The sequence below is a fragment of the Panthera leo genome, chromosome A3 (genome assembly GCF_018350215.1).
Source record: "Panthera leo isolate Ple1 chromosome A3, P.leo_Ple1_pat1.1, whole genome shotgun sequence".
NCBI lineage: Eukaryota > Metazoa > Chordata > Mammalia > Carnivora > Felidae > Panthera > Panthera leo.
Genome location: NC_056681.1, coordinates 108,239,776 through 108,255,005, shown reverse-complemented (window position 1 = coordinate 108,255,005; position 15,230 = coordinate 108,239,776). Strand labels below are relative to the sequence as shown.

Below are 15,230 nucleotides of genomic sequence, written 5' to 3'. Positions count from 1 at the left end.
TACTTTCAGAAGATAGGAAATAAATATTACCGCAGGGTAAATCCGTATTTAGTCATCGTCTAAACTCAGTTAAGCCCAGATACCCTGAAGTGTTGACCTAATCTGGTAGGAACTAAACTAGACACAGGCAAGTGATTCTAATGTAACTGTAATGACTCTGGGCTCCAGATGACAGGACTCTCTACGTACCTTAGATGGCGAAGATTCCGCGGGGGCAGATTCTGGCCGTCTTCGTGGAGGAACAGGAGGGGGGACAGGCACTTCGTCAGTGCCCTTGGTTAAACTTATAGATGATACTGAAGCAGATCCTGTAGGATGTGAAATTTTTTTTAACAGTTCACAGGAATTTTATCTCATCTATTAATCCTGAAAAGGCTTAGCTGGAAACTGCTTATATTTATTAAAAGAAATGTACAGAATTATCAAAAGCAGTTCAATAAACCAATACACGGTAGTATTTCCTTTATCAAAGCAAACTGCTATAAAAGCATGCAGAAATTTCTTAGCAGAATTTTCAGGGGAAAAAAAAGCTGCCTAAGATATTCCGTTATTTTGCATTTGGAACAAAATAACATTCCCACTGTTAATTATTGGAAGTTTTTATTTGGGTATGATTCTCAGATTTCTGGGAGAAACCTTTGGAATGGTAATTTTGTTAAGCCTTTGTGATGGGCTCATTTTCTTTCCCTGACTGTATTAGTATAGAATCTCCCTGCCATTAGGTGGTAGTCAGTCCTTGGGATTAGTTTCTGATCTTAACTGCTCTCCCCAGCGACTGTCTCAAAGGATGCCAGGAAGAATCTTGTGTCTGGGGGAGGGGTCTCTCCTCACTTTGCTTACATATAGGCTGGCTCTCCTTGGCAGAAAATCGGGTTCATCATACTCTAATCCAAACATTTTAATTGTGATGGAGCTATTTAAGATGAGTAAGGCAGCCCTGATAAAAACAGAAATTACACTAAATCTAGTGAACCGGATTTAAAAAGTTGATGAACTGGCACAAGACAGGTGAGTAAAGCTTCTAATCAGAACTCATCCTATAGACATTTATGATGACAAGGGCATAATCTAGGCATAAAATAATTACATTATGAAAGACAACATTCATGTAAGTTGTTAGTTTATGCACAGTATAAAAAAGATATGAAAAAATACTTAAATGATCATCCAGAATTATACTTGGCAGGTTCTCATTTTCCTTTAAGCTTTTGTCAACTAAATGTTATAACAATATAGAACTTAAAGAGTACTTTGTGTACTGATGTTATTCAAATGAGAAACATTTTAATCACCTACCTTTTTTCTTAAAAGACTATGTAATAAGTTAATTAGTTTATAACTAATGTCTTCCATTGGATACATTTTGAAACCATTTGTATGAAGGACAGCAAAAACCATTAACCTATTAGCTTAAAATTTATGGACTAATTTGGTGAATTGTTAGTTGACTTTAAAAATAAAAGCAAATATCTGTAATGGCACTTTATTTCGCTTAACAGTGATGAATATTTAGGCCGCATGATTTAAGTAGTTACAACTATAAGATAGTTCTTCTAAAGCCAAATTACGGTCATTTGCCTGCAGTCTGTGCCAAGGTCGTCAGGCTAAGTGTATCTTGTGACTCAGACGCTGCCCGTAGCCGCCAGCATTCCCATATGCGCATGCATGCTCTTGCTTTTTTTTTTTTTTTTTTAAGTTGAGCATTAAAATACTACTAAGAACTCTACAGTTGGGAAAGAAATGGTTAAATGTGGAAGTCACCCATATAATAATGTTTTTTTAAAAGAGAAAAGGGTTTTACAAAAAGCATGAAGAGTATATACGTTTAAGCAAATCATCTATGATCAAAAGGTAGCACAAGGGAAGGCCTCACTTCTAAGATGTTGCAAGCGGGGTACCAGTGCTGCCAGGCCCAAGAAGAGTTTTAGCAGGGAGGGGGGCACTTGGTTTAATTTTTGAAGCCAAAGCAAGAATTAGGAGTCTTAAACTAAATATACTAACTTGGGCCATGGGGCAGTGAAACTTGGACAAAGACGGTATCGCTGCCTGTGAAAGGAAACAAGAGAAGCAGATTTTTTTCTTTCGTTGATAAATTCAACTCATCTGCAGAAATTCATCCACGATAGAAATGTTATTTTTGTCATTCAAGTAAAGAAGGGTACAACAGTCTTTTTCGTAAAAGCTCATTACGTCTCAGTTTTGAGAAAAATAAAGAATTGAGTTAATATCATACTGGGAATGTTGAAGATTCCTTTTAGATTCACTACCTGATGCCATAATAATTCAATGAAAAGCATTCATGAGGAAACTAAAGTTTTCTCTATTAGTGGAATACTTTTAAAATATGTACAAACTCAATTCAAGCAAAGAATTCAGCTGGACATATAAAAATATGTCACTTACTAGAGATTATTTTGAAAACTCAACTGTGTGAAATAAGTAGTAAACAATTTATGTTAGTAAATTGAAAAATAAAAGGGAATTTCTTACTAATATTATATACTTACGAAATTATTCTTAGAGCATGACAAAATAACTACAGCTTTGGATATTACAAAACAAGCTTGAGAGTGATATAGCCTTTTCCCTTCTATATTCTTGAACACTTCTTTAAAAAAATCAATATTTGGCACTTAGACACATTTTGTACAGGAAACTCACTGACAATTTTACAATGCTTCAACAGATTATTAATTCATCTAAGAAAAAAACTGAAAACCATAAAAGTCAAAGCCCCAAGAGCAATAAAGGCGAAAAACAGACAAAAGGTTAAGTTATCTGTAGTGGTTCTAAATCAACATAGTTGTCTATGTTACACTGTCTCATATTACCAACATACGGAAGAGATAATATCCACGAGACTAAAATAATTCCTGTAACACTAGACTCAGCTGATTTTTTAAAACTCAGGTTTGTCTCTCCCCCTGTCTCTCTTTCCACAATAGACAAGCACTCAATTTGGACCACTGTTTCTTTTAGCTTCTTTGGTGAGAACAAGAATAATTTTATGTTCCAGGTTCAGTTGGCAAGATTATTAATGTGATTGCTACTTCTATAGCTATGGGTTTATTTTCCATATACCCCAGTTTCTAACAATCTATCCCATTAATCTCCCTTCCTTATGTACTGATACTTATTTGGAGGCCACAGTTACCAAAGGTAGCAATCCAGCTAATTCTGATAAGTTATCTCTCAGAAGATTAATTTTTATACTTTGATATTAAATGAAGCAGTTGCTCTGTCAATGATTCACTCCACTGCTTATTAGGCATAACAGGGGTTAAGGGAGTATTTACCTTTAGTGTTTACCTACTTATGTTTTTTCTACTTTTCTTGGAAAGGAAATAAATATGCCTCCTGGAGATAAGCCTCAAGAATATGGTAGTACACTTAGTATAATACGGGAATAAAATAAAAACACAAAGCTTATGATAGTTATAAACTGCAGACTTGTAAAAACAATTATTATACCTATACATAAACACTTGTGCATACACAGACTTGGTTTTGGTCATATTTATATATATGTATGTCGCAGGCTTAGATTTGTATGTTTGGTAAATCAAGGGCACTTTTCTGATTTGTCATTATAAATGGATTTCTTGGTCTCACTGCCTGGAAAATGCCAAAAAAAAAAAAAAACAAACAAACAAAAAAAAAAAACCCAACCCTCTTTGAATTATACATGCTCTAATCAAGAAATATATACTAGAAATCCTTGTCAGTGAACAAATTTACTTATAATGAGTTAGGAGTGAAAACCCACTTAATTAAAAAAGTATTAACTTGTTAAGTACAAATCCCAAATGACAGCTCAGTGGTTCTCAGTCTCAAGCTTTTGGAGTGCCTGGGTGGCTTAGTCGGTTAAGTGTCCGACTTCGGCTCAGGTCATGATCTCACGGTTTGTGGGTTCAAGCCCTGCACTCGACTGTGCTGACAGCTCAGGGCCTGGAGCCTACTTTAGATTCTGTGTCTCCTCTCTCTGCCCCTCTTCCAGTCACACTCTTTCTCTCTCTCTCTCAAAAATAAACATTAAAAAAATTAAAAAATAAAAAGAACCCCCTGGAAAGCTTTTAAAAATTACTGATTCCTAGTGCTAATACCAGTCTAATTCAAACAGGGGCTGGGCATATAGCTATTTTTTTTTAAGCTCCCCACGGGATCATACTGCACAGTCAGGATTGAAACCACTGTTCAAGATGCTTTCAATTTATAAATGAGTCTTTCTTAAAATAGAAATAAGCATTTCCCTATAGACAAAAATTTCCCTATAGACAAAAATCAATCATGAATAACTTCTTAAACTCACAAAAGCCTGTTATGCAAATTCATTTGAGATCAGAAACTAAGCACCTACAAGAATCTTCTAGGAAGAAAAGCCTTGCATTCCAGCTTCAAGCTTGGACTACCATCTTTTCTTGTCAAAGCTTCCCCTGCGGAGGGACACAGCTAAGCTCATCTGCAGCACACAGACCAGGTGGGGCCTCTGGCTCCCTTCTCTGACCAGGCCATCTTTACACAGGGAGGTCCCTAGAGCATCTCATCCTCTCCACCTTGTTAGAGCAGCAGAGACAAAGCAAGCGAGCTGGGTGGTCTCTCCCCTGGTCAGGGCCACTGTCATCATCACCTCAAAGGTGGAGCTGGCCAGGGCAGGGTGTGGGGCAGGGCTCTGAATGTGAGGGTGTATGTGGGTGCACTAAGAGGATGGCCAGGTTCCTTACCACAAAGCTTGATGTGACCATTCTTGCCCATTCTGTGGTCGTTTGTGTAAACTCCTACAGCATTATGTCTTCACCACTCATTTAGCACTTTGCTTTGCTAAGCCCTTACGTATCTTCTCTAGTTAAGCTTGCAATCTGAGAGTGAAAAATAAACACAGTACGAAGAGAGAATTGCAGCATTTAACAATGGTTAAAGCACTAAACTGTGATTTTCTTTGAACCATGATTATTTTTCCTCTCTCAGTAAGATTTATAAACTTTACCAGAGAAAATGTGATGTAGGAGTGCTAGGCAAGGAGTGAGGTATGCAACAGATACTGGCTGAAAAATTAAGTATGGTTTTGTTTTGTTTTTTTAATTTTTTTTAAATGTTTATTTTTGAGAGAGAGGGAGGGAGACAGAGCATGAGCGGGGCAGGGGCAGACACACACACACACACACACACACACACACACACACACACACACACACAGAATCCGAAGCAGGCTCCAGGCTCTGAGCTGTCAGCACAGAGCCCGACGCGGGGCTCGAACTCACAGACCACAAGATCATGACCTGAGCCGAAGTCGGACGCTCAACCGACTGAGCCACCCAGGTGCCTCAAGTACGGTTTTAAAGTAAATCATTCTGAAAGACAAAACTATATGAAGCAAAACAGTACTATTATAACTGATCAAAAATTCTGGTCAAACTGCCTTTTGAAAAACTTAGGCAGCGGAACTTTCTGCTGTTCTGTTGAGTGGCAGGTGTTCAGATGACGTAAGAATGTAGGCACGGCAGCTCTTTCCTGCCAGGCCCTGAGGAAGGGGTAGTTCACGCTGTGGTGGCAACACAGTGGGCAAGGTGGTGGCCCCCATGGTACCAGCAGATCTGTTAAGCAGAAGTGAGGTCGACAGCAGATGAGGATCTTTACTACACGCAGGCCACGTAAGTTTTAAGTAAGCGACTAACTGAACATACAGATGGTTTTAGACTTGGCTAGGTTTTTTCATTTCGAAGTCAGTTATTTTCAGTTTCTACCAAGAGCAAAAGGAATAGGAGTAGGTGTTTTCTTTATCACAAAGAAAGTGAAATTGAGAAAACCCCCAAAGCTAAGACTACAAAGCCCAACTCCTGGAACAGTGGTTTCTCCACTTGTCCAGTATTTAATCCTGTTCCACCGCCACACACGGCAGAGCACAGCTCCAGACCGCTGCATTCCAAGACGACCCCTTCTTCCCCTTTTGGCTAGTTATCGTAAAGATTCAGCACTAGTAGGGAACTAGTAGGGAACTAGCAGGTAACTTATCTCCCGTTTCCCCACCTCTTCCATTTGTAGCTACTTTTTAAACTAAGAGAAGTAGAATTTGCAGTTGATAGCTTTCACAGGACTTCAATAATTTACTTATTTGGGAATCCTTATAATACAGACTAGCTCTCTGCTTCAAGAAAAAAAAAAAAAACCCTGCAAACAGTTAAGTGGGCAGAAGAAAAAATGATTTTAGGTGGGGTATACTGCAAAAAATGCTGGTTTCATTACTTAGCTTTAGAGGATTGGGAGAATAGGTGGGATTTTTTTTCTTAACCTGGTATTTATTTGAACTTATCAGAAATATATGTATATAACATGACTCCATAACCCCCAGGAGCAAAATAAAGCCAAGATGTAATTCTCCAAACAAACACACTTTAGGGTGGTCAACAGACAAGACAAACTTCTGGGTAACTACAAATGTATGTATAACACAGGAATAAATAAATAGGATTCTGGACCAAATCTCAAAATAATATACCTTCAAAGAATAATTTTAAGTCGATTTTTGTTAAAAAGTTAGATCCTCTGATTCCTAACTCCTAGGTCACCCGCCTCTCGACCTCCTCCCCACAATAATGACACGCTGTCCCTCAGGACTGGATTCTGTGCTGCCAGATACTGGGGTTGAACTTGGTCTGTACATTGAGCTGACAGCCAATGGGAAAAGCATGTGCAAGTGGCTGTGAGAGGGTTAAAGGTGATGGGATTCAAGTTTGGATTTAATACTGAACAAATGGAAAAAGGCTGTGTGTTCTTAGAGCTTTAAAACTGCACGTGGAATTGATTAGAAAGTCAGTGGAAGCAGGGTGACCCATGTATAAAACGTAGTCTCTTCAGAGGGCTAGAGCTGAGCATTACAGTTTGGTAGCCACCAGCCATGTGTGGATTAAACATGTGAATGTGGCTGGTCTGAATTGAGGTGTGCTGTAAGTGTAAAATGCATATGGGATTTGGATGGCTTAGAACAAAAAAGAGAATGTAAAATATCTCAGTAACTTTTCATACTGAGTTCATGCTGAAATGACATTCTGCATACACTGAGTTAAATAAAATATATTAATCAAATTAATTTCACCTAATTCTTTTTGCTTTTTAAAATGGGGCTGTAGAACATTTGAAGTACATACGTGGCTCATATTACATTTCTATTAGACGACACTGGTCTAGAAATAAGAAAGGGGTGAGCAACAGTGTGCAGTCTGGGAGATCTGTCCGGCTGGGCTGGAAAGCACAGGCAGTGGATTAGCGGGCACCACATACTGTCCGCCAGACGGTGCAGACTAAGGAAGAGTTTGAATTTGATTCTTGCTGCAAAATCTGAAACTACAGAGTTTGGTGGAACCGGAATGATGTACTGAGTAGTATGCGGAGATAATAATTTTGGAGGCAGCATTTAAAGCGTTGGACTGACAATCCTTGCAGATTTCAGGAGTTATCTTTGTTTTCTCTGGATATGAGGGATGCCATTTTAAATTCACCAACTGAAAGCAAATACTCGGATACCAATTTTCAAGCTTAAATTACTAATTTTCATCACCAGTCCTTTCAGTAAAGCATAATAAATTTAAAGAGAGCAATTCCAACAGGTTTTTAAAAAAATTATAAGTTGCTGGAGTTCAGAATTTGCTTTATATTTTTATAATAATATCTTTTGGAATGGTATTTGTGTACAAATTTACAAAAAATAAAAAAGTTATACAGATTCTTTATTACTGCTAGCACACAGAATACTAACAACTACTTTTAAGCACTTAAAATTTTAGCACCTACTTGAGTGAAAAGGGCTCGAATGATCAGAGTCAAATACGCTGCAAACATCTGTGGTACTAGAAGCACCCGAAGCAGGAGGAGGTGTTAACGGTGTTCTTGGAGAGTTTGGTGCAGATGCTGTACTTTCTGTCTCACTTTCGGGGATCCTACTGTAACTAATTTTCCTTGGCTCCTGCTGCAGAGGTGTGGGATGTCTCATGGTACCTGGTCTTGGGTTTGATGGACGAACACCAGGAGATTTTAGGGGATAGCTGTATTTTTTTGGCTGTAAACACAACAAAAGAAACAGTATTTAAAACACCATAACAGAAAGGAAGGTTTTTCTATATATGCCCGGTAAAACTCACTATCTAGGAAAACCATAAACCATTAGTAAAGAAGTTGTATAATGATTAAAACTAAAGTGTCCAAGTTAAAATATTAACATCCCATTTCCATAAAGCCTTGGCTATCTAAAATATTAGGCAATGAATTTCTTTAAATAGCTGAGTCTTAGTCCTAAAAATGCCAGAGTATTTGTTATCTTAGTATTTTTGAATGGAACTCTTTCTAAGATATATTGTAGATTTCTCTAGCTTTTTAAATAGACCCTGTTGAACGAATTTAACCTTGCTGGAGAAGCCAGGATCATTATTATGAATTATGATGCCTTACTATGCTGTAATACTGTGATGCTGGAATCATTTGAGCTATTTACAAATGCATTAAATTGCTGGAGTTTTCATCTGTGTGTGTATATGTTTAGGTTTCTGAAATTTTCTTACAGGGTGCTATTAGCGAGCCTCTTTGGAGCAAGACTCTATAGCTATTTCCAATTTTCTGTTTTTAGTCCATCTTTGGAGAAACTGGTTTAGGCTTGAGAAATTTTCTTGTGAGGTAATTGCATAGGCTTTAGTTCACAGATACTTTGAAGTTTATCTTGGTTACGTAGGAAGCCATTTATATTTACTTATTGATTTTTTTACTTTCTTATGAACAAGAGAGATTATGTTCAGATCAGTGAGGTGATGATACTAAACATAAAGTTGGCCAGGCACTGGCAAGTAAAGAAAACAATGGAAACTTTATTTCCCCCACAAAAGTATCTTTAACCAAACCTGTTATTATTATGGCTAATGATTCATAGTTAAAAGTTTTCCTAAGTCATTACTTTAGAAAAGTCATAAATACATGTTTATTATAAAAGGATTGGTATAAATTAATCAAATTTCTGCCCTTAAAGGAAATCTTGGATAACATTTTTGTTTAAAAAAAAAAAATGATTGGGGTGCGTGGGTGGCTCAGTCGGTTAAGTGGCCAACTTCGGCTCAGGTCACGATCTCATGGGTCACGGGTTCAAGCCCCACATTGGGCTCTGTGCTGACACCTCAGAGTCTGGAGCCTGCTTCGGATTCTGTGTCTCCCTGTCTCTCTGCCCCTCTCCCACTTGTGCTCCCTCCCTCCCCCTCTCTCTCAAAAATAAATAAACATTAAAAATATTTTTTAAACAAAAAACAAAACTTATTTATTTGCCCAATTTCTTCGTGTACCAGGATTTATTCAGATTAATATTACTGCTCACTTATATGCAGCCAAATGGAATATTCCTGAGCATATTTATTAAGCATTTATTCGTTACTTTTATCCATCACCTGTGCACTTCATCCCCGAATGCCCTTATGGAAAACTAATCTGTGCAACACATATGGTGTTAATGACATCACCAGATATCGATAACTGCAAAAGATATACAAATATGAAAGAAATATGAATATATGTATGCTTACAAATCTTGGGAGAGGCTTAGGGTTTCGCGGTTCTATTTCTAAGGATTTGTTGAAAAGATAATCTGTAAATTCTTTTTCCATGCTATTTCCCATTGGATTCAAATTTTCAAAGAACCTCTAAATGCAAAGAAATAAACAGTTATTAATATTAAATATTTTAAATGCAGTCTGACATTCACAAAAATAACTGCAGAAAACATTTAACAAAAGAAACTTTGAGTTATTTTTAGTTTTATTTTCCTTTATCTCTTCTCTGAAATAAACCTGTCTTTCATCAGCCAGTTTATAAACTTAATTAGAAAGATGTATCCTCAAATAATTCAACTTACTTTGATATCTGATTCTACTCGTAAACAATAAGGCTGATTTTGGTACTGCTGGATCTCTCCTGTTATTTCTGCTACTTTCCTCCTTTTGCTAAAGTTTATAAGCTCTTTTCCATGCCTTTTTAGGACCTCAGGGTTGCCTTCTTCTGTTTTCAAGATATTAGTTAGATAAATTCCTAGAAGATATAATGAAATTATTTCAAGGATGAAAAAGGAACCAGCTAGTTTTTTTGTCAGTAACTGTAGGCATAGGTACAATCAATATGTACGTGTACAGTAACGTATGTACAATGTACCATCTCAATCACCATAACCAAAGATTTAAGGCACAGATTTCCATTCTATGAGAAACAACCAGCTACCTAAATATCGAGAGAAACATTTTTGTAAGTATCAAATTATTCTGTGACACTTAAGTGTTATAAATACCCAAGAAAAAGGGGGACCAAGTTTAACGAAATTTAAGAGTTTTATCAGGACTCCCCAATTTTCCGTACCTCCAAAACCACATGGTATTTGACATAAGTCACCGTTCTGTTAAAGGAATTTTAAGAATAACCCATCACTTAATAACACGTATTTCTGGCCAAAGAGGAAAATGTTAAATTCAGAGGATCATACTTTCTGCTTATTCAAAGGTTGCTAAGGATTTGTAATTCGGAGGCAGTACCGCTCGGATAGGCTTGCTCATGGGAGTGTGGAAGGCTCTGCAAGCCTAGCAAACACAGCACTGCATAGAATTTATTTCTATTCTGATCTTCAGCACTTTTAGATTTAGTGGCAATGTCGAAAATGAGCTCCAGTTTCCACATCACTGCAGGCTGTGCGCTGGGTGAGGAGGAGAAGGAACCAGGTAACAGGCGCTCTCATTCTGTACACAGCCCTGTGGTTCCAGAGCACCTGAGTTCCTTTCTGTTCTAGCATAAAGGTTCTGGAGCCAACTCTGCTGCACTCTACTTGCGTGGTCTTGTGCAAGTTGCTTAACTTCTCTATGCCTTGGTTTTCTCATCTGTAAAATGAGGATAGCAGGGTTGTTGTGAGAAATAAGTGAGTAAATGTATGTACAGGCTTAGAATAAGGTCTGACTAAAGTAAATGCTTAATCAGCTACGGTTGTGATTGCTGATGCTATTGTTGCTATTCTTGGCCTGGTCTCTTAGGCTTCTGCGTCTTCCCCTGAAGTACTTTCCACTAAAGAAAAGGGAATGTATGAGTACCTGAGTTCATTCACTCAGTACACAAGGACTGAGTCTCCGCTGTATGCCCAGCACTGTCTTAGTACCGCAGACACAGAGATGAACAAGACACACAGTCCCTGATCTCAAGGAGTTCAAAGCTTTGAACGTGGGCTACAGTACAATTTGGTCAGTACTGCATTAGAGTAATGCGTAAGATGCTGTGAGGCCGCCGAGGACGTGTGCCTAACTCTGCCTTGGGCTGGTGTGAATAGAAAAAGCATCACAGATGAAGTGATGCCTAAAAAGTCTCTAATAATGAGCGAAGTCAAATGAGCAGAGTAAGCTGGAAGGGGATTCTAGGCAAAGCATCTATGTGTTAGAAGGCGCTGGTTTGCGACGAAGCTCAGAAGGCATACTCAGAGACAGTACGTTGGTTAGTACGGCCAGACCACAGGGCTTTGGCGTATGGGCTCAGGAAGGGTGCAGGCTGCAAGGACAGACGCGGGCAAGGCATCAGTGGTTCTGGTCCTCCGTCACTGCAGGTTGTGCACAGGATGAGGAGAGGAACGAACAAAGTAACAGACGCTTAGGTTCTAATCCTAGTCAAGTGGGTCCAAAGGCTTTTGTGGTAGAGGCCTACTTTCAACTACTTGAATATTTGCCCTCATTCTTGTAAAGATAAATGACTCAAGCTCAGTGAATAGGTCAGCAGTAATGAAATATGATAGACATCCATGCCTGTTTGGTTCTAAAAAGTATCCAGTTTTTAAGTGTCTTAGTTGGCTATTTCCTAGCACCTAGGCTACTCTTGATTGTACATTCATGAGTCAAATTTACGATGTGTTCTAAAATGCTCAGGCTTTTTATTTTCCACATCTGCCTGTCACTTGACTTGGCTCTTTTACTTGCAGCCAGTTATATTCTCCACTACGCTAAGTTGCGTGATGCACTTAGCTCAATGTTCAGTCTGACAAACGTGCCCGTACAGTACACATATTTAAGGGCAGCTGGAATCAACTTTTCATTACTGGTCACACATTGATGGCCCAACTATGAAGAGTTTGTGGGTAGCAGTACCTGGATTGGATCATAAAGAGGCTTTTTTAAAGAGCTTAATTTGTATTCAATAGTTAGGACATTATTAGCATCTTTGCATTCTAGAAGGATTACTCTGGCTGGACTATGAAGCTAAATGGGTTAGAAGGAGTTAAGACGGGAAGGAGGATGATCAGTTAGCAGGATGAACGTAGCCCTGTTGAGATGATGGGGGCTATCTTAGGGTCCACAGGGATAGAGGGGAATGCACACGTATTTAAGGGGTAGACTCCACAACAACTGATTAACTGTTTTGGGCAGAGGGTGGGGGCTGAGAAAGAAGATTCTCAGCTTTGTGCCTGAGGGACTGAATGGGTGGTGGTGTAATGACTGCCACTGGGAAGATGGAGGGCACTAAGTTATGGGATGTTGTGTGTGTTGAAAGTATACTTGAATGAAGTTGTGAAAATGCTTATAAGTAGCATTTTAAAAGAGCTCAGGATAAAATGTGGAAATTATCTTATGACAATATTAATGGCTAGTTAAAAGAAGAATAAGTGACCAAAGAGAGGGTGTCCAAATTTTGTTGATCATACACTTCCATCAGTAACAAATGTTTAAGCATGGATCCTCTCTCTCTCTCCCTCCCCCCTTCTCTCTCTCTCTCTCTCTCTCTCTCTATATATATATATATATGTATATATATGTGTGTGTGTATATATATATATATATATATATATATATATATATATATATAAATTTTTGAATAAAAAATTTAGTATAAGTATATACAAAGACCTGAATATTATATACTGTTAAAGCGTAATTTTTTTCAATAGATCATTTTACATACCCTGCTCTGGTGACAGCTGTCTGGGAGAGCAAAAGCAAAGCATTATGACATAAATAACAAAGAGGGATGAGGTTTCATGTTTTTGCTAATGCCTTGCCCAGCCTTTCCAGGGAAAAGTGGCTCCTCAGGGTTCTACGTTCCCGTAGCACTTTGTTCATCTCCAACCCACACATTTCTACGATGCAGCATTACATTTACTGCATATGGTACTGTAATTTATTCTTCTGCTCTTTCAAGAGAGCTTATTGAGGGAAGACTCTGTTTTGTCTCTTGATTCATCACACCTAGCCCTGGGCCTGGAACACAGAGACATTCAGCAATGCTTCTGAATGAATAAAAAGAAGTACACTATTTCAGAATAGAAGAGAAAGCATTTGAAGAATAGATCAGGATGCAAGAGACATACAGTCAGTTCTAAAATGGCGGGAAATAAGAGTGGAGATGAAGCAGATTGACAAGAAACAGAAGGAGGATGCAAAACTAGAGCTGGGTGAAGGGAAAGAGCAAAGCCAATGCTACAGGCTTGGATGTTTGAGAAGAGAGGTGAGGCTTGGTTGAAGGAAGAATCTACATCCTTTTACCTTAGAGGAAATGTTAGTTTGCCTGTATATGTCCACTTTACCTACGAGTAGAACATTTTATTATATGGAGAAAAATTGGGATGTGGACCCATAGTCTGGGGTAGCCTTGGAAGGAGTTGCCTGACTTTTATTCTGTAAATGGTGTGGTACCAGCAAAAGACCCGAATGAGAATTCTGGTAAGATGACAGAGGAAGTAAAAGCATCAGATACTACCGCTGGTCCTCCCGTAGAGAGGGGAAAAAAAAAAGATCCAAAAACCAGTGTCCAGCATTAAGTATAAGAATCTGGAAGGAGTTTCTCCAAACCACCATACAGAAGAGAGAGAATTAAGAAGGCGTAATAAAAAAACATCTGGCTCTATTCTCGGGTCAGAACCATTATAGGCTGTGTGGCTAATCCCATGAACTGAAAACCTGGGAACAGCAAAAACCTTCCTAGAGCAGAACAGACCAGGGACAGCTGAGAGGCCCTCCCTTAGAAGAGAAGAGGCTCAACAGGCAGGAAAACAGGCAGAAAAGGGTAAAAAGCTGGCAGGCGCGCTGTCCGTTCCTACCAAACTGCCTGCATGTTTGTGTCCACTCACCAGATCACATGGCCAAGCTTAAAACACAGAATCATACTCTAAATACAGGTCTGAAACTTCTTTTCTTCTTGTAACAGCATGTTATGAAGATCAGTTATGGTACGTCATACATTTGGGAGGGAGAGTACTTTAAAGAGTTCAGTCTGTGGGAACAAATGCTCACCGATCAGGGTGATGGGGTCGCAGGGGCCAAACAGTGAGTCGGGCGAACGGGCCCTGAAATTTCTTTTTACCTCTTTGTACCAGAAGCAGTAGGATATCACAAGTAGTGTGACTGTAAGTTCAGTGAACACACTGAAGGACTATGTATTTTTCACTTTTTCTAAGCACCTGACATAGTCCCTGATACTTCACAGGTACTCAAGAAATACTTGTTGACTGACTGAATGAAATGAACGTCAGGCCTACCCAGGTCCCTTGTATGAACTGGCACCATACTCACCATGCTTAAAATACATAGACTTTAAATGCATCTGGCTCCTGATTCTCTTTTTTGAATTGTTTCTTTACTCCTTATCAGAATTGTCTTTACACTTTCTCCTCTATGAGCTGTGGAAGGTCTGTGCATCTTCTGTAGTGCCCAGATTGGTATATCATTTTTAACTTATAAGATCTTATGTAGGATACATTCCACTTTTAAAATTAAATCTGACTGAATCTGTACTTTTAGAATTAAAAAGAAAATGTTTTACCATAAAGAGAAAATAAAATAGTTTTATCAAGAATGTAGGGGGCAAAAAGTTCTCAGGAAGACAATAAATTAGTAATGATAAAAGGTAATACATGATATAAAAAACAAAATCAGATGGGGCACCGGGTGGCTCGGTCGGTCAAGTGTCCAACTTTGGCTCAGGTCATGATCTGGTGGTTCGTGAGTTCAAACCCCATGTTGGGCTCTGTGCTGACAGCTCAGAGCCTGGAGCCTGCTTCAGTTTCTGTGTCTCCCTCTCTCTCTGCCCCCCACCACTCACGCTCTGTCTCTCTCAAAAATACACAAACATTAAAAAAATTAAAAAAAAAAACAACAAAATCAGAGAGTAATTAAGTTTAAGATTTTATCTTTTTGAAGTAAGCAAAGTAAAACAAGTAAAAACAAACGGGAAAAACATATTGCAAATAGGAA

General features: G+C 38.5%; 2 protein-coding genes across 4 annotated transcripts in view; one reads left to right on the top strand and one right to left on the bottom strand.

Moving 5' to 3' along the window:
* SOS1 (SOS Ras/Rac guanine nucleotide exchange factor 1) overlaps positions 1-15,230 on the bottom strand; it is a 149,797-nt gene that overhangs the window by 4,601 nt on the left and 129,966 nt on the right. For 2 of the 3 annotated variants that reach the window (XM_042933187.1, XM_042933185.1), the window contains exons 18-22: positions 9,881-10,053; positions 9,552-9,668; positions 7,786-8,050; positions 2,002-2,046; positions 190-308 (exon numbers count right to left, since the gene is read on the bottom strand). In XM_042933187.1, the coding sequence (XP_042789121.1) occupies positions 190-308; positions 2,002-2,046; positions 7,786-8,050; positions 9,552-9,668; positions 9,881-10,053 (719 nt within the window). The remainder of the gene's footprint in view (positions 1-189; positions 309-2,001; positions 2,047-7,785; positions 8,051-9,551; positions 9,669-9,880; positions 10,054-15,230) is intronic. The other variant, XM_042933186.1, reaches the window with a different exon arrangement.
* ARHGEF33 (Rho guanine nucleotide exchange factor 33) overlaps positions 1-15,230 on the top strand; it is a 91,844-nt gene that overhangs the window by 61,247 nt on the left and 15,367 nt on the right. The gene's annotated exons all lie outside the window — the stretch shown is intronic.